We start from the raw sequence: 24,927 nt of genomic DNA on the forward strand, positions 1-24,927 counted from the left end.
ATGTATGGTGTCGTCGCGTTGGTCTACCTTGCAAGTTGCCGTTCAAAGCTCAGAAAGAGATGCGGTGACCCATAAGAAAATACAAGAGATCACAATATGCTGTTGAATTATTTTATGCTGTTAAATCCGACATTATGGTGCATTTGTTTAGGTGTGTATTGAAATGTAGTAATAATGTTACGTCAGAGGGAAGGGAGGTCAGATTATTGCGTTCCTACTCCCTTGTTTATCTCTCCTATCAGCCCCCGGCTGCCACTGCTCATTGAACATCACAAGTAGTTCACCTACCGCACAAAAATAATTGCTCTCACTGTGTTCTTTTATTTCTTTTTAATAATAATGTAACAGGACACGTTGCTCAACGCATTACCCCTTCTTTTGCTAACTTATATGCCTCCGGTTCTAAATATAAGGCCCATTTTATAGCATAAATTACACTACAAATGAATCTTATATTTAAGACCCGATGAGTAATAAAAATTAAAGGCAAGTTAAGTAGGACTTATGGAGGGGAAATGAGTTACAAACGGTAAAATGGAAGCACAGTCGCACACCCTTCATCATCATTTCCGGTGTTCTTTTGCTAGAATCGATCAATCAATAAAATGCCATCACATTTGCGATCTAACTCAAGAAATTTCCTTGCCCCATAAACATTTGTCGATATTCATGCTAGAGGTTGTTGATCCCTCTCCTAAAATGATTTCTTTTTCATCAGTTGTATTTTGATGCGTTCAAATTCTGGCATCTTCAGGTTTATGATTGTGCATCGTATGTAGACTTGTTTTAACTTGCGCAGTGCGTTCGAATTTCGGCTAAGATGTAACATAAGATGCCCATTGGGTGCCTAAGGTGTAAACATCATCGATGCATGTATAATAAGTCATCGAAAAGAATATAGCAACAGCAACAGCAACAATCTATATCAACTTAGCAGTACATATAAAGATTGATAACCACCCATACCATTCATAAATTATATGAGAATCTGTGAGATGAAATATGAACGAAGCTGCAGTCGTCCTGGACTTTCCATTGTAGGAAGGGGACCCCCTTCTCTCAGCACTCGACAAGGAATGGGATGTGGGCAGATCAGAAGGGAATGAACGTACTAATAATAGTTAGGAAAATTATCACTTCAGTTTCCTCGATAATGTTGCTTTTAGTAGTTTATTTTCGTAATTTTCCATCCTTATATTTGATTTCACTGAAACGTCAGTTCCTTTATCTTAAAAAGTATTTCGAAGAAGCACAAGCTGGCCAAAATGATATTAATTCTGCTGACGTTCAATGCCCTAATACTTCTCTAATACCCCTCTCCCTCACTTGTGCGTTTTCCTTTTAAGGAAGTGATATTCCTTTTTCTATTTTTCAATCGAACCAATTTTTTATTCAAATAATTTTAAAAGTTTTCCCAGGTCAGCATGTTTTTCCTCCTAATGAGCTCAACAGTGTTAAGTCCATCTTGAGCAAGTGAAATTGTTTGGGACAGCTCATGATCGTTCTAAGTACTACTCCCAGTTCTTCATATAGTAGTTAATTTGATTTTTAATTTGATAATAAATATAAGATCCTAATTTACTATCTCTTATATTTATCCATTTTTTTTCAAGATAGTCCTTGTAGTAATTACACATGTTAAAAGTTTCATCAAGAGATAGTTCTAACTAATACACATGATTAACAAAGATATTTTAAGAAAACAACACTTATTTATTATAACTAATAACTAACTTATACTTAATTTTTTTAATTTAATTTACTCAAATTAGTCAAGTAGCTCTTATACTAATGATTTCAAAATAAAAGGATAATGTATCAGACAGTGCAAAAGTTTTCTCTTGATTGCATATAATATAACTTGCGCAGAGGGCAGCAAAATAGAGAGCGATATGCCCATAATTTTAAGTTAGCCAGCTACAAGTTGAAGAGGTACGCCAATTTTTCCTACTTCAATACCACCGCCTCGTTTTCTGTTAACAGAACTGTCGATTTCGTTTGGTCTCAACATCTCCATATCATCCACAAGAAAACTACCATCAATGGTAAGGCTCAAATTCCATGGGGAAGGGACTGTCAGCAGTAATAACAACGACTACTGAACAAGTAGCCAAGCCCTCAAGCTAAAATAGTCACCAAGGAAAAGCAGCAGCTCTATAATATGAGCAGCAGAAATTTAGAAAGAAGGCTCCAAGCCCAACACAAGGCTCAACACCAGAACGACAAACAATGTCCAGGCGTTGGTACCACAGAGAGACCAAAATGGCTTGAATCCAAAGTGAGAAGCAGTTTTGGCGCCAAAAAAGGTGAGGTGCGGCGAGCTAGGAATTGGATTATGGGATCATACTTTTGCATAAAATCTGAGGTGAGTCACACTATTCATAAGTTATAACTAATATGATTTTCCCATAGATCAAAACTGTTAGTATTACAAGAGGCAAATCAAGAAAACTATCGGATTAGTGTACGATAGATAAATGAAGGGGACGCAGTAATTTGGAAGACAGTCAATCTATCATCAATAAAGGCCACATGTTTGTCACATGAAAGTTTCACTGATAATCACACGTGAAAATACCACAAGGGCCAATCACATAGTTTTAGCACCATGAACCCCTACTTCAAAAGATTCCCCTCAAGCATAGTGGAAACCTTTGCCAGATACCAGCTATGAGGCAGATTCATTAAGACATTTCACTGATTTAAGCTATTGTTTTGCTGAACCTTCGAATTTCCAAAGACCAATTCAACATACGCAAAAATAGTAGAAGACAATATAGGAATAACACTTCCGAACGGGCTGTATCGTCCATAATTTCACTAGGGGCTCATTAAACAAAGCATCAAGCTCATTGGGATGCAATGATTCCCATTCACCTGATTCCTTCATTCCTGAATACCTTATTCTATCACACAAACCAGATTGAAGCCACATTGCACTTCACTAAAAGACACATGGTAGGTCAAAGAAATCAGAAATGAGTGAACAAACATACCAACAAAAAGTAATCCTGAAGTTGGAATAAATAAAAAATGAAAAGTTAACACCGTATCATTAATATAGAACACAAATTTACACATTTCAAGAATGTCACAAAAAGAAGCTCAAAAGAAAATAGGATCCTGGGGGGGAGGGGCGGATAAGATACCTCATGCTCGGGTACATGTTGCATCAAAGTCATCCGGAGCAACACGTGCTATCCAATTGCTGAGCGTTTTCTTGATATCAGAGTGATTAACATACGCTAACTCGTACATACTACATAAATTCACAACAAGCGTCTCATTCAGAGCCACCGTAGGAACTCTTTCAAGCGCATTTTCTAGGACTTTGATGGAATCAGACAAATCCCTCAAATACATCAAACAAAGGGCTTTATTATTTATAGCCAGTACGTCCGCATGGTCTCTGTCAATGCACTCTTCATACTCTCTCACAGCGGAGATGTAATCCTTCCCAACCATATATACTAAGGCCTTATTTCGGCTCACAAGATTCTTAAGCTCAGTCTCGCTCAGTGATCCATTAGTCTTATTCTCTTTCATCAAAACCTCGATCTGATTGAACGAAGCTTTCGCGCCCTCTAAATCACCAATTTGCATTTGAATATACCCTAGTTTCGAAATTAATGTGGCATCCGAAGAATCATGATTAAGCAAATCTTTAATCAAACTCAATGCTACACTAAACTCTTTGTTGGTCAAGTGGTACCCGATTATTGAATTCATTACAAACACCTCCCTTTTTCTCCACACATCAAGAGAAACACCAAGACCTTTCATTTCCTTCTCCTTCAACTTCTCACGCACAAAATCAAGGAGAATGTACATCCTATCTATACCTTCCTGGCGTTGACCTAATTTAATAGGGACCACCGCGTGAAGCCACCGAATGCAGAAAGGCACCATGGAACCGGATCGATTAGGATAAATCTTCGGATATGTTTCGTACTGGTAGTGAGAACTGTTGAGATCTTCCATGGAATCGAGCTCAGCAGATGCTTCATTGAAACGGCGCAGTTTTGTGAAGGCGAGGACGTTGTAGGCGAGATAGGAGAGATGATCGTGGGGTTTTTTGAGAAGTGAGAGAGCCCTTGCTCGAGCAACCTTGTCGATTATCGAGCGCCAGGAGCCACGGGCAGCGAGCTCCTGTAGAGAGGAAAGCTCGTGGCACACGTCGTTGAGAGAGGCAAACTCATTAGTGAGCGGATCATTGATGGATAGCTTTTCCGTATCGGAGGTCACCGCCTGCAACCCTGAATCGACCAGATCCGAATCCATCACACGCGATGGATCAGCCTGTAACAAGAACTTCGCCGGAAGAGAAGCTACTTAACGACAGCAAGGTAAATGGATCGCCGGAGCTCAGCGCAGAGAAGACAGTGTTCCCGCCAGATGACTGCTTATTATCCTGCAACGGGACGGCCCTACGTCACCACTCGGCCCAAGCCCCAAGCTAAAGAGCGGGAGGGTTCTATCTTGATTTTGGGACGAGCTCGTAATTTCGTTCTGAACTCCGGACTCGTCCTGAACTCCGTACTTAGATGGGCCGCAGGATCAGGTGCCGGCCCATCAGATCCATAGGGTGCCGTTTAAATACATAAATATTTTAAAATAAAAATTACGAATTTTTTATACAAAAACAAAATTTATGAATAAAAATTATACTTTTACTATCATGTCATTTAATTAAAATATAGCAATTATAAATTTTCCAAGAACAATATATGATTTTTATACATAAGCATGTGATTTTCTAATTACTGTCAGGAAATTAATAATATTATACGATAGGAGTAGTAAAATGAGTGAGGAGGGTCACTTTTTTGACCCCCACACACTCGTTGTTGTTTTATTGTTTATTTGTTGTCCATTGATTGATATAATTGTCATTCAATTCAATTTTTAAAGTGTCAGTAAAAAGGGGGAAACGATAATTTTAGTTTAGGGACGTGAAAAGCAAGGAGGCAGAACTGTGCTTTTACGTGGGTCCCAGATTATATCCATTGTCATGGGTCTTGCCGAAGTGGCCAGCCTGCGCCTTACAAAAAGTCTAGCTCTAAGCACCCTTCGAAGTTGCTTGAGATTGCTTTATATCAGCAAGGAAATCAATGGCAGTCTCTCCTCTCCCCATTGCCACTGCAAGTCCCACTGTTCTTCAAATCTCTGCTACTCCCAAATTCACTCTCTCTTGTTCTCTTTCTTGTCATCCAAAAACCACTAGTTCCAGGCCCAAGCTTTCTTCATCCTCCATTCCTGCAACTAGGAAAACATTCCTGAACATTGGTATTGGCCTTGTAGCAGCCTCAGTCCTGGCCTTGACGCCCTTGGATGCCGATGCAACTAGAATTGAATATTACGCCACTGTGGGGGAACCTTTATGTGAACTTAACTATGCGAAGTCTGGTCTCGGTTACTGCGACATTGTAGAAGGACCTGGGGACGAAGCCCCCCTCGGCGAGCTTATTAATGTGAGACCCGCTCTGAATTTCCATTTTACCTCCCAGTTGCATGATTCTCTCCTCTCGTTTTCGTTTGGCTATTTGACATAAGCGTCTTCCTGGGTGCCAGTAGAATAAAAGTTACAAGCAATTAAGCATTAAGTATGAAATGTAAGAGGCATGAACTTTGGTGAAATTTTGAAAGCTATTGTCCCTAGCCAGAGCCTAGTTACACATGATGTATAATTAGTTCCTCTTCATTTTTGTGGGCATTATCCAGAGCAAGAATGTCGCAAAGCATGCAAGTATTATACAAGAAGTATTTAATCAGCTGTATTAGCAAGCACTTGAAATTTCAACTTCTAAGTGGTACCAATGACCTACAGGTTCACTACACTGCAAGATTCGCTGATGAGACTGTGTTTGATAGCAGCTACAAACGGGCTAGGCCTCTCACCATGCGCATAGGTGTCGGTAAGGTAAGATGTTTCTTCACGTTTGGTTTGTCTCTGCTATCAAGTATGTCATCGCTTGGCCTCATAGAGAGTTCCAGAATTGTTAGTTTAAAAAATGTGAACTACGTAACTAGAATTTTGAAGAGGGATGGGAAAAGTACTTTCCGTTGTTTGTTACTTATATTTTCACAACCGATCACTTATCAAGTATCTAAGTCCAGGTTATCAAGGGATTGGATCAGGGAATTTTGGGGGGTGAAGGAGTACCCCCAATGCGGATAGGTATGAAATAAAAATCGTCATGCCATATGTGGCATTTCAGTCGCTTTAAAGACTCGTTAATCTACCATTTTCCTTTTTCTTTTTTTTTGCAGGTGGGAAACGCAAACTAAGGATTCCTCCACATTTAGCATACGGCCCAGAACCTGCGGGCTGCTTTTCAGGTTGTTTATGATCATTTTCAACTGAAATTGCTAGACTGTAGTATCTATTAAGTCATCCAGTGAGAAGCTCCAGTTATCCCCCACATGCAACGCGTTTAAAATGAGACTATTTAGTAATAGATCCCTCTGGTCTTTTCTCATACTATTTTGACATTTCTTCATCTGAGAAGACAGCGAGTAGACCATGAACTTCCTTTAATAAAATCAAGGCTACCCATCTAAGGAAATGCTTTTGTTGCACTTGTTGAGGGACGTGATTTTTCTGGTTTAATGGTCATCGTCATCCCCTCCACCCCCACCACTAAATGTAGCGAGTAATTACTTTGAAACCTAGTCATTTGACACTGACACAATTAACACTGATTGTATAGGTGACTGCAATATACCGGGTAATGCCACACTTCTGTACGATATTAATTTTGTTGGTATTTATTCTGGTAATGCAAAGTAAGGGGATAGAAGATCGTCGGATTCATATATCCACCTGAAGCACACTTGGATCAAGTGAGTTCCTGATCTCATCAAGACATTGCTTCACATTCTTAGATCGTTAAGATGGCAAACAAGCATTTTTCCTATGCCTGACTCCTTCCATTAATATTTACTTAAATGAACATTGGCGAAGTGTTAACTTATATCATTAGCTACGTAATAGTTCAAAGTTATGTAGCTAGTCGGTTTAGCTTTTATAGTTAGCCTATATGTAGTTGTATTCTCGGTGTATATATGCCCCGATACATGATGAATAAGATGAGACTCATTTTTCTCCTAATCACACTCTGTTCCCCTGCAATCTTCTCAGTTCAGTCACAAAGATTCGTCAATACTTTGCATGACACTTGCTGATATGCTTTCTCTACTCTGTTCAGGTTTGACTAAACTAGGCATCGTTCTACAAGATAAGAGATATTAAATGGACATTTTGATGAGTGTAACTTGTTTGGCAGAATCTCCTTGCTTAGTCCGACCACCTCAAGTTACCGTTCTTCCCTGACAGGCGGACAAACGATTGATATTGATGCCCGTTTTCAGAGTAATGATATGGATATGTCCAGCAAGGTGTATCATTGAACATGAAATGGGACAACTTTGTACCTTCAGTGTATATGTAATTTTCAGTATCATCACCTACACTTGTATGTTTTTCCCTGAAACGACAGTGGGGTTCTGGATGCTTATAAATTAGAACAGTGAACTGCAAATTCGTGATTCTGAGTCTTGTTTTACTCGGTAGGTTAGGTGATATCTCCCTGGCAAAACTGGCTGCCAAAAATTGATTGCGACTTGCGATTTGTCAGGTAAACAGGTATATTAACATGGATACGTAACTTTAACTGCTGCGGCAAATGTTAAAACAATGTCTCTTGTCAATATTCGATATACATAATATAAAATTAACAATAAGACAAGTCAAGTCACGAGCAATGCGAAACATTTCTTCAGTTCCATGTAATGTGTTGGAGACCTACTTATTTTACATGAAATGACACTCGAGCTTTGTTTCCCTATCATTCTGGCTTTCTTAAGCATAATATGACACATTTCTATAGTCTTGTTCGTATACGATCATATTTTTGGGGAAGCAAACTTTTATACTAATTGTCGTGCTCATCAGGCTCTTTATGTTGAGATGGACTTTAATGTTGTTGATATCCCTCTTAGGTTACACAAATATTCTTAGTATAGACATGTGTAAGGAGTTTAATGCTCTTGAGTCTGTCTTTCTATTTTGAATGGCTTGAAGAGAAAACTAGGAAAAATTGTAGAGGATATCCAGGAAAAGGAAAACTTGAAAATTGGAGAGGAAACAGAATAAGAAAATAAAAGAACTCACATTGAAATAAAATTTTACAGTGCCATCCGGAAAATATATACTAATTTTTGTTCTCATCAATCATCTACATGATAGAGCAGGCGTTGGGGTTTTCATCGCTGAACATGGTAACATAAGGGTGTTCGTAACTTGTCACGGCTGCAGTGGAAGCAGTGTTCTCTACTCTCCTGACATAACCAGGAGGAGCCTTCTTGTCATAAGCTGGCGCAGCGTAAGGATGAGCCACTAAGTTGTATGGCACGTAGGGCCAAATCTCAGCCTTCTTCCCTGTTGATTTGGCCGCCTTGAGCACCTTGTTTGCTTCTACATACCCAGTTACTGTCACTTTCTGCTGCTTTCTGTTTATGTCCACCGATTTTACTCCTACAAAGACAATTAGCAATTATTTTATTTAAAGTTTGAATAATGATCGAAAGTTGAAAGAACAGGGGAAGATAGGGGAAGAGGAATTATGTAACTCACCACTTAAGGACGAGAGAGCCTTCTTAACCTTGAGCACACAGCCATCACAGTCCATCCTCACTTTCAGTTCCACTGTCTGTAATTGCTTCTTCTTCTTCTTGTGACGGTCATCACCGCCCATTAGATCAGACAAGTAATCCAGAGTGCCTCCAACTCCCATGTTATCTAAAAGAGAAGTATCGATACAATAGCTCAAGACTTGAGCACAGGTTTATAAGTATGATACAAACAAACGAAATAAGAAAGAAGCGTTTCAGAGAGAGATAGAGAGGGGGTGATAAAAAAAGAGAAGCAGATCGCAGATGGGTTCATGGGAATGTTTTAAGGTGAATTTATACACTGAAAACAGAGGAAGAAGCTGCTAGGAACTTGCTTGTTAAAAATGGATTCCTTCCTTACCTTCTAATAGTTAATTATGAACACGCTCCCCAGACTGCTGTCAAAAGCCTCAACACCTAACTTGTTTACTCGTTTAAGATCTTTCGCACCAGCGCTTCTTATAAAGTCATTTGATCAAACATTCATAGACAGGAAAGTGAAGTGAGGTATATTATATTATGTGAGGAGAAGTACGGATTATTATGATTATCACTTGACCGCGGGTGGCCCGTTTGGCGGGCACAGCTGTTTAGGAGCTGTTGGATGCATTTAAATTTAAATTATTTGAATTTGTTGAAACACACTAATCCACAACGCTTAGCAGCTACGGTTTGGGAAGCTTCTTTGCTCCCCGCAACGAGGAATACTCCATTCATTGTTGGATTGAATTATACAAGCCTTTCTTTCAATTAAATTATGTGCTCTTACTTGGCACCATTTAAAAAAAAAAAAGAACACCATATTTATTCATTTGTTTAGATGAATGATTGTCGCTTGCTGTTTTATATGAGAACAGTCCATAAGTGTGTGAGTGTGAAATGATTTTAAAAACGGTTGCGACAGGGGGATTGTTTGCAGTGTCCTAAATAAAGGACCCTGAAATAATTTGGGGGCAAAAAAAGAATCGGCTCACTTGAAATCAGCAGCTAACAAAAGTCCCAGCAGCGGATAATTTCCTTCATTTATTTGTGCATCTGAACTTTTGAGAGCAATAAAGAGAAACAAAGAAAGAAGAATAAGATAGGTATTTTTGTGCATATAAATTATAAACTAAGAACATTGGGTATTTTTGGCCTACCCCATTTCAATGGGAAGACTGTATTAATTTGCAATGGATGATAAAGCTCTCCTACATACTATCTCCGGACCTATTTATAAGACCTCGTTTATAGTTTATAAACAATATCTTATAAATAAGACCCGAGGTAGTAGTATTTAAGGATTTAAGGTGGCTGCATTCTTAGATTTTGAACTCGGGATCTCCAGTTACTGGTATAAGTTCCTATCACTTTAGCCAAGCGCTGGTTACTGTTGCAGCTCATTCTTGTTAAACTGGCTTGACGGTTTCTCCTTCTACGTCCCACGGTATATGAGGCCTCGATGTGCATGTGATTGGGATGACTAAAGCTCCCCTCCTGCATCAAACCTGTGGCTTTTGATTCAATCAAGGAGGTTGAAATTAAGGGACACTTGTACCTAAAAAAACCTGTTTGATAGGGACACATAGATGCCAGACAAAGCTGTCAATCTCATTCATTTAGAGGTAAAGTATAAATATGAATGGAATACAGTTGTACCCCTACAATCGCAGAGCCTGGGACTGTCAAATTACACAGATATTTGATTTTCATGTATATCTACAAGTTTGATAGTTTGATGAAATTATTACCACATCATGACTTGTTATATATAATACATGAAGTGCTGCAGCTTTTAGAAGTTTGGACTTACATCGCATTCACACACATGAATTTGTGTTTTGAAGCTCACTCGTTGTGAATAAGAGAGGACGGAAATATTGAAGTGGGTTTCTTCTTCTTGTTGGATGCAAGCTTGGCTCATTTTAAAAGAACCCTAAGCGGGGGCCCTAGCCATATCATCCATTCCTTTCCAACAATTTGCTAACATTTAATTTTAATTATTGAACTTCCCACCAAACAAGCCAACCTTCCGAACACGTCCCCCAACCCCACCCTACTAAAGGGTTCCCTTTTTCGGGAGTCCTCCAGCGCCCAAAAATTCATGGTCATACTAGTGTTATTTATATATTGCTACAGTTACTTCATTATTTAATAACATAGCTGAATTAATAGTTAGATTTTCATCTGCCAAATATTGAGTAGTAATAATTTATGTTAATACTAGTGTTCGTTTTCATATATGACGCTTGGCTAGCTCAATTTGAGGAGAAAATTAAGACAGACGAACTTATATGATTGTGCGGATAGAAGATCCTCCATATTAAAAGATTAATGGTTCCACAATCATGCCCTTCTTCCATCTTAGCTTGAAAGTCAGAAGGAACGCCTAGCACACGAATGTTAACAGAGCTGTAAACAGGGTAGCTAGTCAATTGAGCAACACATTCAAGTTGGCTAAAATGATTAAAAAAACAGAAAAATTAGGATATAAACTACTTTGTCCAAATGATTTGTTCTGATTTTGAGTATTAAATGTCGCATGCATCGAGTTAAAGGACAACAAAAAATAAAGGTCAACTTCAGGCTTCAGCTGGCATGCATAAGAATAGGATTGGGTGAAGTCGTGAGGGTATGACTTGTGAGATAATGCAATCTTGCATCAGCCACAGTAGATTTTTTTTTAATTCATCGTGTAAAATTCCATGACCATGAGCTGCATTACATTTTTTTTTTGTCCGTCCAATAATGAAATATATTGTTTCTCCCATACAAAATTATCCAAGGTGCTACATTTTACTACAGGACAAAAACAATTAACTTGGCCTTACAACTGTGTGATTAATATGAATGTCAAGATTTTCGCATCACCAAAAAAAAGTTCATGATTTTCAGCTCCATAGCAACCCTGTCCGGGCATGGTCCCCTGGTCAAAATATTAGAGTTTGTGATTAATTTTTAATATATTTTGAAGTAAAATAACACAAAATGAAAAAAATCTTCTAGTTGCAAATTTTGAAAATAACAATAAAAGAAATAAAATATACTGTAAAATGAAAGCACTGATGCTGAGAAGTATTTGGCACTCAATCATTTTGTTCTCTTGGTCTCGGTCATTATTGAATTTATCCGCAACGAACACTTCAATTTTCTGTGCTCCTAATATCACTCCAGCAAATTGGAGTTACATCTATGTAAGGAAAAAGATATAATCAGCCATTTCAGCTGACACCAAAGAGAAAATCTTGGCAAATCCAGCTGGCAACTTGAGAGAATCAGATAACCTCTGCGTGCTTAGGGATTAAATCAATACGGTTCTGTGAATATTCCTAATTTGAGATTTATGTAAGGCTAATAGAAGAGGCATAAGACTGAAGAAGAGTTAGAGCCTGCTCAGAAATAGCTCTGTTTCTTGCTTGTCTCACCCAATCCGCAACAATTTCTGCAGCTTGTGTGCCTCTGACACTCTCTTCCAGAACGTCCGCTGCTTCAGCAAGTTTTCCTTGAGCCAAGTAAAACTCAACTCTATTTATAATGGATTCAATCCCATCACCCAACTGGTCACTTTCCCTAACCTGAATTCAAGTCAGACACGAATATCAATTTATATCTGGTGAAGGAGGGTGTGCTCGACAGAAGTGAAAAGGTAAAAGCAAAGGAATGGCAATAGGAAGGTCAGTGTTCAAAGTACAATGTCTAAATTTCTTCCAAACACAGCCTCAAATGACCGGTTGGTGATTTGAAAATCATCTGCATACCTTTAACCAGCATGCTATATGAGCCAAAGAATGAGCCAATATCCCTCCACCCCCAGGTGGGAAGAAACTGAAGTGCCGGATTGCACCTTTTAGAGAATCAAACTGCCAAAGAAGAGGAACAAATTAGAAAAAAATAATGAACGAATTTGTAATTATAAAATTCATTGTAGACTCCAGAGTAAACATTTTTCAAAACATTGCAGCCAATAATAATGATGAATTAAGTAAAGGTGTGAAAAGAGATGGATTCAAATCCACGGACAAGTCTAACATCATCTTTTCACTTCACTCTCATACTTCTTGAGCACCCTTGTCCCAATAGTTACCGATGTCCATCAGATTGCAAAATGATGACAGTTAACGGAATCAAGAAAGGTAACAACTAATGTTAAGTTGAATAACAGAAAATTGCCTTCTGTTTTAACAGCAGCTGCGTGTCTGTGCCACTGTTCTTTGTCTCTTCAGGAAGGGATGCTAGCACCAATCCTAAAACTGAATCTTTATCCACGCCTTCAAGATATGGCTGCAAAGATGCAACTTCTTTATGAATAGGCAATCCTTTTGACAGTGCATCTTCCAGGGCAAGAGCTCCCTGCAGGATTCAGGCAGGTATAACAAATTGCTAGGCAAAACTGCAAACTTTAATTAAAATACCAGAGAACCACATTGAGCCTTTAGGCTCTTCTACGAAAGAAAGAGAAAAGAACAGCAAGATAAAAAATTGGATAAACAATTTACCATAGAAAAATGGTTTGCCGCATGACTTTGTCGAGCTTCTTCAGATCGAGCATAAAATGCCATGCTCAAGGCATTTATCTAGAATTGGAGGGAAAAAATTTTTAGGGGCTCAAAAATGACATGGATAATTGGAAGAAAGTGAACGAGTATGACTGTCGCAAGAACAAATATAGATCCCAACCAACCCTATCTAACCAAGCAATGATGACAACTATTGAAAAGTATAACCAATGTTTTGCCATTTTCATTATTAACAAGTATTCTCCGATAAATGCTTAGAACTTCTATTTGCATAACGTAACAAACTTGCAGAAGTTTCAGTACCAGCATACCCTATTTGAATGACAACACATTCAGATAAAGGAAAATAATCGTTTCTGTTGTAAAATGGTGACTAATCCGCATTCAGCACAAAGAATAAGACATGTCACAAATAAACTTAGTAGTGCAGTTAGTCATCTTCTGGGAAAAAAACACCCCAGGCCCAAAGACACATAATATTAACGCAAGAATGTAACTTCTTTTCACCATTTTTTTCATGAAGCACTCTGGGATTAATGCAACTGAACTAAAAGTAGTCTCTGACCGTTTATTCAATACCTAGGTGTACTGAAAAGTGTCTCAATAGAACAGGGAATTATTGAAACGAAATAGTGAAGTTGTTCTTTGTATCCACAGAGTCTCTATAGCATGTGATCAACTCTGCTATAATCGGGGGACACATGAACTAAATTTCTTTCCCTTCTGCATTCTCAAACAATTCCGTGATGTCCAAGCATGTATATGAACATGAAACATTTGTTCCCTAAGAATGATGGAAAGTTGATTAATTGTCCTACCAAAAGAATCTATCTTAACAAGAAGCTTTTTGGTGTTAAGATGCTGTCATGACTTGGAATGCAATCACTTAATCAGCAGCGTTTAGCTGGTATATGGCATAACATTGCAGAGGAAAGATAAAACCACAAGCGGGTCTTGGCTAGCATGCTTTAAAAAGTAAAAATTGAGCAATTCAGACCTTCCCGACAGAAGTTTCTCTTAATAGAAGACAAAATTTATCTTATTATTTTCATTTTTCATTTGCATGCATATAATGAGCAAAAGAAACCACTTGCTTGCTCATTCTTACATACACCACTTCCTGAAATCATGTTTCTTTTCATTAAATTATGAAAATTTACTCATTAAACTATGAATAATCTAGTTATAGCTATCCAGCCATTCTCAATTTCAACAGAATCCTCACATCAACATATGCTTCGACCAATTTTTCAAGTTGGGCTAACTTCTCATTTGCTATGGCTGCATTTAACTCTGCCTCAGCTAATTCCTTAACTTTTTTCAACTTCATTTCCGCTTCACTTTCCTGCAATCACCCAAAAAGTGGCTCTGTTTTAACAAAATTCATAAGCTGACAGCAGACGAGATGAGTAGATGGAGAGATGGAGAAAGAAAGGGGAAATAGCACTAACATTTTCAACATCAAACTAAATGAGCACCTTTTGTTCAAGTTCCATTTTCAGTTTCTCTTCCATCTTTTCTTGAAGTGACTTGATAGCAAGGGCTGCTTTAGATCTTTCTCGCTTTAGCTGCTGTAAATTATAAAAACACAACAAGGAGACAGATGAGCTTATATTCTTTCATATTTGAAAAACGGGCATATCAGCAAACCAATTGAAACTTGCATGCAAACATAAAAGCAGTACATGCCAAGGAGAACACCAGGTATATCAATGGACAAGCTGTGTTCACATCTCTTAAAAAAATACGCCTAACAGGTTTAATGATGAATTTCATTCTAATTATCTTTGTGCAACTTATTGAGTCAAACCCAACAGAATGGTATTGGTCCATTTTCACTGAATTATTAGGTTTAGTAAGGGAATAGCAACAATAGTTGAGTTAAATTCAGAATTTCACATAAAGCGAACAGAAAATGTTTGCACAACGCTTTCTCTGTCTGAGGGATTGAATTAGCAGCTATATGTTGTCTTTCTTACACTCATGCAACTCCAATTCATGTTGGGTTGAAAATCAAATGAGGAAATAAAAAATTTGCTAACCTTATCCAACATTGCAACCTCTTCAGCCCGCATAAGTTCTCTAGCAGCTGCATCTTTCAACCTTTTTTCATACTTTTCCTAGCATGCACAGAGAGATTAGAACAAAATAAGACAGCAAAGCCAATCAAATTATACCAAAAGTAATAAATAAAAGAAGTACAAATGCTAAGCAAAGTTGAATACAGTGCTAAATAAGTTATATAGGTTATGCAAGCTATAGTTATAGGCAAACCTTCAACATTTTCTTCTCTTCATTAAAAACACGCGCATCCAAGTCAGCTTGCCTTTTCTCAGCAGCATGGATTGCTTGTAAGAAATCAAGAACCAGTTTCCCATCCTTAGAGACGTATCCATCTTTAAGCCCCTCCATTGCACTACTAAGTGCCTATTTCAAAGAAATGAGCTAGTTTTCAACTTTTCATGCATGATCATGTTATTTTCAGCCACATACCAAGACTGAGAATTATTAAACGACAAATATAATAAAATAAAAGTAAGATCCAAAAAGTAACCTCTTTTTCTTCATAAAATTGGCTATTCTCAGTAAACCCTTCACTAGACAAAAAAGTTCCAGCACTTTCTTCGTCCTTATTCCTCAAGTGATATTCCTCAAGGAGAGGAGATGGCTGTTCTAGGCCTTTATCTCCCGTGTCCTGCATTGGAGTAACAATGAAAAGAAGAACTTCATGCAAAAGTAATAAACATCAAAATGCATTTCAATCAATAATGATTTTCAAGTAATCCTCATGTACAGAAGATATAACAGGTTTGGATGTAGAATCAAAAGTGCATAAACCAAATACATAACAAACGGGGGGAAATAGCGAAGGAGTCAATACTTGCCATCCTTGAATTAATGCTAGAATAGCCCACCTTTGATAGTCAAACATTACTTAAAATAGCTGGGGAATAACTAAATCATTTGTTAAGTTTACATGCTATCATCGAAGTTAATCCAACATAGATACCTAAAAGGTCCTAGCAAATATTAATTATTAACCGGTACATTAAATCATGGAAAACTGATTATCAAAATAAAAATCATGGACAATTCATAAGTACCTGTTTTCTATCCTCCAACACCTCTTGCAGTGGTTCAGTGTTTTCTACCCCTTTTTCATCTGGACCAGCAGTAGGCAAAGTAGATGTGGGTGCTTGTTGAGTTCGCTCTTCTAGTCCCGTGTTGGTGTCAGACTCTTTGCTTATGTCATCAATCTCTTTTGGTTGTATCAATGACTCCTTACCTAAATCAACAGGTTCTGCATTGCTTTGAGGAAATTCAGGCAGCTCACTTTCTTTGGCATTGACAGTGCCCTCTTCATTATCAAATTTGTCTTGCACTTTAATATGCTTATCACCAATGTCTTCTGTTACATTTTTAAGATCAGGAAGTTGGGTATCCATCTTTTGCTCTTGAACCTCCGGAGAAGGACTTCCACTGCTCAATTTCTCACTGCCAGGTGATACTAACTGTTCCACTGAATGCTGGAGGTTTTTAGAATTTTCATTGGTAACATTAATCTCCGCATCCTGGGGAACACTGAGCTGGTCTTTCCTAAGATATTGGTCCAGAAAACCAGCTTGGTATGCTGCCAAAAAAGCAGCACCAACAGCAAAACTGCCAATGACAAACTTTGATAAAGAGCCTTGAGATTCAGGTGGCTTGCCTGCGGAGCCAGGAATAGAGTCCCCACCTGATTTAGATGCAGTCGAGAATTTTTTTCGTGAAGACAGGCATGAAGGTATTGCCTGAACTATGCAATAAGGAAAAGAGGGCAATAAATTAGAAAATAAGCATAATAATCTACCAGATTAAATTTAGGAGAAACTATTACCAAAATCAACAACCAAATTTGTTCATATCATATGTAGGGGCCAAGAAAATTATTGCATCTAATCGGATGATAACCCACCCGTTTCCTATAGTCAAATAATAAATTGTCCTTTGTGTTAGGCTACATATTCCCCAAGCATCTATTTGCACGCAAAGCATTTAAAAAGGACACAGCTTTTGGATCGGTAGGAAATCCAAAGGGGCAAGATTGTTCAGATGCTAGATAATTCTGTCTGACTGTTAGTTCTGAAGCAATAGTTCACAGATATGCAGGAGGCACCAACTTCCGGTCTTAACTTGGTTAACTATAATTAAAGGGGAAGACTTCATGATTGACGTAATAAGCAAAATTAGCTCGTGACAGATCGAAACAAGTGAATTAACAACAAATCCAAGTCCACGACGCATTATATACGTTTCACAGAATGCGTGTCCTACATTTATCTATGAATCAGTCACCATAAGGCCATATGAATATACATTTCATATAATGCGTTAAATAATTGCAGCAAAGATTACGCACCCGATTTGTAAAACGTCTCGGGTTTATTCCAAGAGTTCGTCGGGATGATATTTCCAAAATCGACCTGCAATTCAACCACGTGGAATCAGTCTGTACATATGGCTCGGTGATATCGCAGCCAATAAAGCAAATGGAGTTCGCGAAGCATAGGAGTTAGAGGTGCAGACTGAAATGCTTGTAATCTCTCTTCAGCGTAGAAACCAGAAACTTTCCGCAGCTAAAATGCTAGATGTCAATAAGACGTTAAAAATGCTTATACTTACCTCCGTAACATTGCAGTGAGCTATGCGCCTCCGAGAGCTTGAAACTCAACCAGAAAATAATTTCCTGCACCTGCCTCAAACGATTATTGGGAGAGAATTAGACTAGGAGGAGGGAATTGAACGGCTGCTAGCTGGATGACAGTGGAACCAGTATTCTTCACCTTTTTACGAGTTTTCAGCACCGAAACTGGTTGTTTGAAGGGGGCGGCCTGTTGGAGCTGAAGGAAGGTCGAAATTTGTATTAATGTAGGTCAATCTAGAGGCGCTTGGCGGAGGGAATGATCTCTGAAGGAGTTTGCCGTGGTCCGGGCAAGTGTCTGAAGCGAGGCATGTGAAGTTGTCTCCCGTCTCAGCAAAACGCAAAGCGTGGAAGTGCGAGAAATTAGAAAATAAGCAGGAGAACAAAGAAATCTGCGGATGCACTCGGGCGGGTCGGTTACCGAACTGATGCGCGCTCTCCTGATCCTTGCCGGTTGCCACCCGCAACCTCGTACAGATAACCGGACGGGGGCATAAAATTTTGAGGGAATTACAGCCAAATCCTATAAAAGAGAAATAATTACTGAAAGGTCTTGATAACAATTTTAACAGCCTGTAATAACAAGTCTTATAGTGAGAATGATAATCTTTTGGACTTGTTTTTTAATTGTTTTATTTGTTTGAGACCTCATTGTAATTCTCTCTAAAATTTTGAGGCTAAGAGCCCAATATTTTAGATAATAAGGTTTTAAAATGTCAATTAAAAACTGTGGTCCTTTATTTATTGAGATTTAAAAAATTAACTAATTGACAAAGGTATCCTTTATTACATATATTAGTTCGGTATTGGCATGCATAAATTGTAGTTTAGAGATCTGGATGAATATATGACGCTACTTAAAACACATTGGGTCTCTTCCATTCATTCAAATTGACCTGAAATCGAACAAATAAATTTGGAGAAGCTAGAATATTAATTAAAGTTTTTTTAAACTTTTAACCCGTTTGTGTCATACGTGTAAAATGCCTCAGTAAAAATTTTTAATTTTCTTATTTGTCATCTATCTAATAAATATCTTAGCAGTTTATATTTTTTCTTCCAAAAACCAAGCTCTTTTAAAATTTTCTAGCCTCTCTTTCAATATATCTATGTAGAAGTAACGCCTTAGTAATGGAATTGTAATTATCATAAAGAGTCTTGCCTATTTTGCACTAAAAAAAAAAAAGAGTCTTGCTTATTTTGCACTACAAAAAAAAAAGAGTCTTGCTTATTTGTCTAATAGTATTACTTAAAGTTTAATGAATTATAATTATTTATTATTTCAGATAAAACTAATCACGTGACTGAGATTCATTTCAGGAAAAAAAATCCCAAAAATTGTAAAAGGGAAAATGTGTTTCCAAATTTCAATCCAAACCCTTGGTATTATTTTGAAATTTTTAAATATTAGTATTATTTTGAAATTTTTAAATATTATAAAATTACATAAATGTGTTTTGTTATTTTTTTTTAAAGATTGTCATCTTAGCACCCTTAACTAGTTTTAGGCTACCAGAGCTCTGCACTGATGACCTTGTCAGTGGCTTGTCATTAGAGCTTTAGCGACATGTTACCGCAACTCTAGTGACTACTCTTTTTTATATATTGATTATTCTTTATCAGTTATTGACTACATTTATTTTTAGAACTTTGATGATTACTCTTGTTTAGTTATTGATTACCTTAATATTGTGATTGACTACTTTTGTTTCTAAAAATTTGGTAATTATTCTATATACTGAAAATAATCATTGAAAATTAAGGATAATTTAGTTATCATTTATATAATGTTTTTTTTGGCCAAAAAATTTTATAATGTTTTAAGACTTCAAAACAGTATAAGAAGTATGACTTAGAGTTTTAAAATGATAACATTTATCTTTCAACATTTTTAACATTTTTAGGATATTTTAGTTTCTTTTCCCCCTCGTTCGTGCCCTGGAATTAACCTAATTAAGCTGGTCTCTCGGGCAAAGAAAAAGTTAAAAAAAGAGTATTTCTTTCTGCTTCTCGCAGACCGCCCTTGGCGCCGTCGCGCGCTTCTTTAGTCTTGACAGAAACCTGCTTGCTGGGCATCAATATCATTCGCGACTTCGCGTCTTACGAATTGTTAACCTACAGTACAATCACCAATAAAAAGACCTCACCGCCATCAATTTGTGGCCACCCTATTTTTTCAGAATGGGAAATAACAAACAGAGGAGATTCAAAGGCCATCGCAACCATCGCAGTCAATCCAGTCGAGACCAGCAGTTCATATTGTAATTCCTTGCCATACTTTATGTTCAATACTTAATAATCGCCTATTTTTAAGCTTATTATTTCTTCTTTGCGGGCTTCATTGTCTCACTCCAACCCCACATTTTCAGGGATGACGAATCTCAAAGTTCCATCGAAGGTGCCAGTTGCTCCTTTGTTTTTCTTCAATCTCTTCTTCTAGTTGTTCTTCTTAAAAGAGGCGGGGGGGGGGTAAAAAAATGATATTGAGTGATTGTCACTTCTAACTGCAGTAACTAATGAGGGGGAATCAGCGGTCCCGAAGATCCAGCTTGCAATGTGGGTATGAATATTATTTTATTGCTATACCCAAGTTCTTTCCTTATAAATTCTTGAAGGTTATTGACAAAAGAAGTAGGCAGGTTTAGTGATAGTGTTGGCCAGCATGTATAGAGAACACGAAAAGTAATCTAGGCTATATCGTTAGTTTTGTATAAGGAGTCACACCTGGCTGTTCGAAGAAGCAAGCTACTATAGCTGAATATATTGCTACAACTTCATCAAGCAACATGGCTAATAATATTGCAGTCAGATCTCGGTTAAGAGCAAAAAGAAAGAATTAAAATATTTTTGCGACAACGTATGAATCCCAATGACATCCCAATGACCAAGAATCCGGCTTTCGCGGAAGAACCAGGCATATTGATATGCAATCTCATTTTATAAATAATAATAGCTTGCAAACACAGCCTGTGCGTAAACTCTAAATTTGCTTTTATGGAGCGTGGTAAATGATTGAAAACTAGAAAAAATTATAGTCCATATGATAGGATATAAGAGGGCAAAAGGGGAAATGAGAGGGATTGTGATAGCTATATGTTTTAAAGTTCTATTTTGTTTCACCCTTTCCAAGTTGGAAATAATCAAGCTTCATTTTGTGTCATAGTCACGTAGCTTGAGCTTCAAGGTTTTGGTAATAAAATGAGAGGGGTTGTGATAGCATTTCAAGATATTAAGCGGTAAGAACTAGGTAGATTCTTTTTGTGTACTCTCACCTCTTTATATCATTGAGAAACCTGTGTAGTGTGTATGTCCTCATGAATTCAGAACAAGTATTCAAATGAAATGCGCCTCTAAAATTTGAATGTAATTGTTGCTTATGATCTTGACTCAGGACTTTGGGCAATGTGACATCAAAAGGTGCACAGGACGCAAGCTTTCAAGATTTGGCTTGTTAAAAGCAAGTGCTTGTTCTCTTTCTTCATTCTTTGTTTTCCTTTTACACATACATATATCTTATAGCATTTTATTTGAACAAGAAATGTTATTTCTGCTATCAGATTGATGATTTCTTTGGCACAAAACTTGTCACACTTTATAAACATGTCACAGAGTACAGAATGGCTCTGAATGCTGAGCAGTGATGAATCCGTTGTTTCACGGTTATTTATTTACTGGCCCTGACTGAACAATTCTATGCAGGAGTTACGTGTGAGTAATGGTTTCGGGGGCATTGTTCTAAGGTACTTAGTTTCTTCTCACTGTATGAATTTGCGTTACTTTAGCCTGAACCCCCTTATTCTTGATATTACAATTCATCATCTTTTTACATCTGGTTTGATGGACTTATTGCTTCTACTACAATCAGTTGTATGGTTGTCAACCTATCTCTTCTTAGAATAGAATTATTTTCTTGATGGTTAGGCAGTCCAAAATTTCTGTGCTTGGGCATCTATCATTCATTCTACTTTTATAAGATGATGAATGAAAGCAATGAATCAATGAATACTGTGGTTTGGTCATTTGGGTTAAGTTCTTGACTGACATAGGAGAGTGAGTGGACTGGAGGATTATAATAGTGTTGTCAATGTACTGATGGCACCTGTCAGTTCATTCTTTCAGTAGCTAACCTCCTAGAAGCAATGAAATTCCTGTGACTGTTTAGCAGCTATATGTTAGTAGCTCCTGTACTGTGTTCATTGATTATCTATTTGTGCTTTTGTTTTGACAGTCCTGTTGGAAAGCAATGTGTCTCAAGAGAAGATTACCCTTTAATCAAGAAGAAAGGATTGGCTGTTGTGGATTGCTCGTGGGCACGATTAGATGATGTGCCTTTTGTGAGGCTACGTTGCAGTGCTCCTCGCCTCTGTATTAACTTATCTTCCTTTATGAATGCATTATATCTTGAACCATGTAGCATAGTGGTCCATGATAGTTACAAGTGTCCTCTAGCAATGGCTCATTTATTTTTTCGCTTAATTGGGATCGCCTCTACACTAGTGTTGGTATTATAATCATACTTTGGTTTTTATATCCTTCTATCACTGACTATATTGCATGAAATTGCAGTACCATGGCTTGTGGCAGCAAACCCAGTAAATTATGGTCGACCATGTGAGCTATCTTGTGTAGAGGCCTTATCTGCTGCTCTAACAATATGGTACCCAAATGCTTGTTTCCTTTTTCTCCACCCCCCCTTTTGTGTATATATGTGTGAAAAGGTTACGCATCTCCAATTCTTTTATATGGCTTTACAGTGGAGAAGAAGAAACGGCAAATCTGTTGCTTAGCAAGTTTAAATGGGGTCATGCTTTTATGTCGCTGAACAGGTATGCTTTAATTATTTCGTGATTTTACTTTTAAATCTCTGATGTGAAGGTCCGTGATTTGAAATACCAGCATGGCATGAATACATTCTTGTTCGTTCAATGAGAATATGACTTTTTATGGTCATGCAGCTTGGTGCAAGTCAGTGGCATAACAACCCCCGGGGGGGGGCTGAGGACATTAGAGCTTGAACTGGTCTAAAAACTTATGCTACTGTAGGCTATTTATCGGAAGCCCGAATGAGAAAATAAAATAAGTAAAAGTCAGAAAGGGGGGAAAAAGTCATAAACTTTTTGTTTAAGGAAAAGGTTTTGTGTATTTTGAAAATTGAGAGATAGTCTTCAAAAAAGTCTGTATAATTTATCTTATATTTTCATTAAAACGATGAAAATTTTATTGTGCTGATGTTCAATAACGCAGCTCTTCCTAGACTGTTTTTAATCCTGAACTTTGTATCATAAATCATTTCAGGGAGCTGTTGAAGGCCTACTCCGAATGCGAAAATAGTTCTGATATTATTTCTGTTCAAAATGCTTGGCTGTCACAACAAAGTCAGATTCAAAGGACTCGTTTAGATGGTGAAGGTTCTTTTGCTCTTAACTTTTCTCTGCATAATAGGGGATTAGTGACCAATGATATCCAAGTCAATTTTTCTGGCCTGTTTGAATTTAGTGTTCCGCCCATTCTCTTGAATGTGGCCTTTTGGCATGTAGCAAGGAAGACATGTCATCTGCTTTTGTTGAGAGAATCAGAGAACTAATGGATTCACTACGATACCTTGACTTGTTGTCGCTCATCCTTTGTGAACTCTCTTTTCTATACATTATATGCCTGTTGCATGACTTTAACTTTTGAGGAAATTTATGTAACTTTCTCTAAAATAAAAAGTTTTTACATTTTAGTCCAATTTTAAGATTTTTTTTTTTTAAAATAAAGTGCCTTATGTACACCCTCTCAAGTATTTATATGGGATTTATTTGAGGAAAAGAAGAATGAAATGTATATTTTGAAAAGCTAGCAGAAGTGTATGATCTCATTAAAATTCAAGATCAGCCTGTAATTTATTCCAACTTTTTTTAAGGCAACTTAAGAAAGGTTTTGTCTTTTACATGTGCATATACATGGGAGTGTCTGTGTTCTTGCATATGCTCACGGACTTATAGTTGTTTTAGGAAAGTCTATTTCTGACATGGAGAGAGAGATTTGATAACTTAGTTGTATTTTATTTATCTGTTATCTAATAACATTTATTTTTGTATCTAATTTATGCGTCTTTCTGCCTCTGCATGGATAGCTGTGGCACACGAAATTGAGCGTCAAGGCTCCTCTGATTCTGAAGATGATCTTCCACCTATTGAAATGAACATGAATCATTTGAATCGAATCGAGAGTGATGAAGAAAGCGAGTAAGTGGATGTTAAAATATCCATTGTTCGATCTCGCTCACAGCATGCTGCCATCTTAGAAGTAATCTGGAGACGTGCACAATGCCCCAAATATATTGGCTAGCTTCGATTTTAGTACACAAGGTGTCATATAGTTCCCAGCTCGCGATTTGCTATTATCTATCAAATTTCGCCTTTTATATTCATTACCTGTCTTTTAAATATGAAGAGGTGACGGAAGTGCTAGCTTGCAGTAATTACGTTTACGCTCTCTCATTCCTTTGCATTTTGAATGTATGTTTCGATTTTCTTCTTGCATTTTGAATGTAGTTTTTGGTGACTTTGTTCCGTTTTAGAATAAAAATCACAGCTTCATTGTCGTTATGCTTAACTGCTAGGCTTTACACACTAGGAATCTGAGAGCATTTGAAACATTTTCAAACCACAACATTCGAGTTAAAAAAAATTCAAATTGTTGGATATCATAGGGGTCAAGAGTATTTTCCTATTATTTTTCATACCCCAATCCAAGGCTTCAGAAAACCAATTAAAGCGCGCGCGCACAAAGCGTATCTACACGGCCAGCCCATGAGAAATGAGACCATCATAGTGCCACGTGTAAAAGTTGGCGTTTTACGTATTCTACACGGCCAAATCTTACCGTTAAAGCCAAACGATGAGGACCCACTCAAGCCAAGGCCTGCACTCTGCCGGTGTCTGCCTCCTGTGAGGAAACTGTCGTCGCCAATGGAAGCATCTGGTTTTCGATATTTTTCATGGGATGAGACTCGGATATGTGTTGTGTCGCATCATCATAGCGGGATCCAATTGAGTAGTCTTTCTTAAATAAAAAGAAAATCAAATGGTT

At 37.6% G+C, this 24,927-nt stretch overlaps 5 protein-coding genes across 14 annotated transcripts; 2 read left to right on the plus strand and 3 right to left on the minus strand.

The window, feature by feature from the left end:
* Positions 1 to 1,956: 1,956 nt before the first annotated feature.
* On the minus strand, positions 1,957 to 4,458 carry LOC114733239 (trafficking protein particle complex subunit 12). 4 transcript variants are annotated; one of them, XM_028920658.1, is made up of 2 exons: positions 3,150 to 4,458; positions 1,957 to 1,973 (listed from the first exon to the last, which is right to left on the minus strand). In XM_028920658.1, the coding sequence occupies exon 1, from the start codon at positions 4,279 to 4,281 to the stop codon at positions 3,151 to 3,153; it is 1,131 nt and encodes a 376-aa protein (XP_028776491.1). In that variant the 5' UTR covers positions 4,282 to 4,458; the 3' UTR covers positions 1,957 to 1,973; position 3,150. The 4 variants fall into 4 exon arrangements, with proteins under 4 accessions (XP_028776491.1, XP_028776490.1, XP_028776489.1 ...); XM_028920657.1 differs by having other exon boundaries at positions 1,969 to 1,985; XM_028920656.1 differs by lacking the exon at positions 1,957 to 1,973 and adding an exon at positions 2,385 to 2,906.
* A 587-nt stretch (positions 4,459 to 5,045) lies between these two features.
* On the plus strand, positions 5,046 to 7,753 carry LOC114733240 (photosynthetic NDH subunit of lumenal location 4, chloroplastic). Of its 4 annotated transcripts, none has more exons than XM_028920662.1 (6): positions 5,046 to 5,471; positions 5,828 to 5,920; positions 6,118 to 6,178; positions 6,271 to 6,339; positions 6,788 to 6,843; positions 7,209 to 7,753. In XM_028920662.1, the coding sequence occupies exons 1-5, from the start codon at positions 5,112 to 5,114 to the stop codon at positions 6,796 to 6,798; spliced, it is 594 nt and encodes a 197-aa protein (XP_028776495.1). In that variant the 5' UTR covers positions 5,046 to 5,111; the 3' UTR covers positions 6,799 to 6,843; positions 7,209 to 7,753. The 4 variants fall into 4 exon arrangements, with proteins under 4 accessions (XP_028776495.1, XP_028776494.1, XP_028776493.1 ...); XM_028920660.1 differs by having other exon boundaries at positions 5,048 to 5,471; positions 6,711 to 6,843; positions 7,287 to 7,753; XM_028920659.1 differs by having other exon boundaries at positions 5,049 to 5,471; positions 6,711 to 6,843.
* A 396-nt stretch (positions 7,754 to 8,149) lies between these two features.
* On the minus strand, positions 8,150 to 9,100 carry LOC114733241 (heavy metal-associated isoprenylated plant protein 23). Of its 2 annotated transcripts, XM_028920665.1 has the most exons (3): positions 9,035 to 9,100; positions 8,636 to 8,800; positions 8,150 to 8,536 (listed from the first exon to the last, which is right to left on the minus strand). In XM_028920665.1, the coding sequence occupies exons 2-3, from the start codon at positions 8,793 to 8,795 to the stop codon at positions 8,238 to 8,240; spliced, it is 459 nt and encodes a 152-aa protein (XP_028776498.1). In that variant the 5' UTR covers positions 8,796 to 8,800; positions 9,035 to 9,100; the 3' UTR covers positions 8,150 to 8,237. The 2 variants fall into 2 exon arrangements, with proteins under 2 accessions (XP_028776498.1, XP_028776496.1); XM_028920663.1 differs by lacking the exon at positions 9,035 to 9,100 and having other exon boundaries at positions 8,636 to 9,014.
* Positions 9,101 to 11,429: 2,329 nt separating this feature from the next.
* LOC114733237 (uncharacterized) lies at positions 11,430 to 18,189 on the minus strand. Of its 2 annotated transcripts, XR_003739060.1 has the most exons (13): positions 17,832 to 18,189; positions 17,569 to 17,632; positions 16,274 to 16,960; positions 15,724 to 15,864; positions 15,444 to 15,596; positions 15,212 to 15,289; positions 14,648 to 14,740; positions 14,395 to 14,514; positions 13,149 to 13,226; positions 12,823 to 13,002; positions 12,411 to 12,512; positions 11,700 to 12,227; positions 11,430 to 11,578 (listed from the first exon to the last, which is right to left on the minus strand). XR_003739060.1 is itself a non-coding variant. In XM_028920650.1 (12 exons), exons 1-12 carry the CDS (start codon positions 17,840 to 17,842, stop codon positions 11,994 to 11,996), a joined length of 1,941 nt encoding a protein of 646 aa, XP_028776483.1. In that variant the 5' UTR covers positions 17,843 to 18,189; the 3' UTR covers positions 11,697 to 11,993. The 2 variants fall into 2 exon arrangements, 1 of the variants encoding a protein (XP_028776483.1); XM_028920650.1 differs by lacking the exon at positions 11,430 to 11,578 and having other exon boundaries at positions 11,697 to 12,227.
* Positions 18,190 to 19,844: 1,655 nt separating this feature from the next.
* Positions 19,845 to 24,265, plus strand: LOC114733255 (ribosome biogenesis protein TSR3 homolog). 2 transcript variants are annotated; one of them, XM_028920676.1, is made up of 10 exons: positions 19,845 to 20,111; positions 20,220 to 20,248; positions 20,361 to 20,410; positions 21,242 to 21,307; positions 21,550 to 21,590; positions 22,079 to 22,215; positions 22,417 to 22,507; positions 22,605 to 22,676; positions 23,146 to 23,258; positions 23,969 to 24,265. In XM_028920676.1, exons 1-10 carry the CDS (start codon positions 20,032 to 20,034, stop codon positions 24,082 to 24,084), a joined length of 795 nt encoding a protein of 264 aa, XP_028776509.1. In that variant the 5' UTR covers positions 19,845 to 20,031; the 3' UTR covers positions 24,085 to 24,265. The 2 variants fall into 2 exon arrangements, with proteins under 2 accessions (XP_028776509.1, XP_028776510.1); XM_028920677.1 differs by having other exon boundaries at positions 23,146 to 23,252.
* The last annotated feature ends 662 nt before the right edge of the window (positions 24,266 to 24,927 follow it).

This window comes from Neltuma alba, unplaced genomic scaffold (assembly GCF_004799145.2).
Source record: "Neltuma alba isolate B1F8T4 unplaced genomic scaffold, ASM479914v2 tig00012991_pilon, whole genome shotgun sequence".
Lineage (NCBI taxonomy): Eukaryota > Viridiplantae > Streptophyta > Magnoliopsida > Fabales > Fabaceae > Neltuma > Neltuma alba.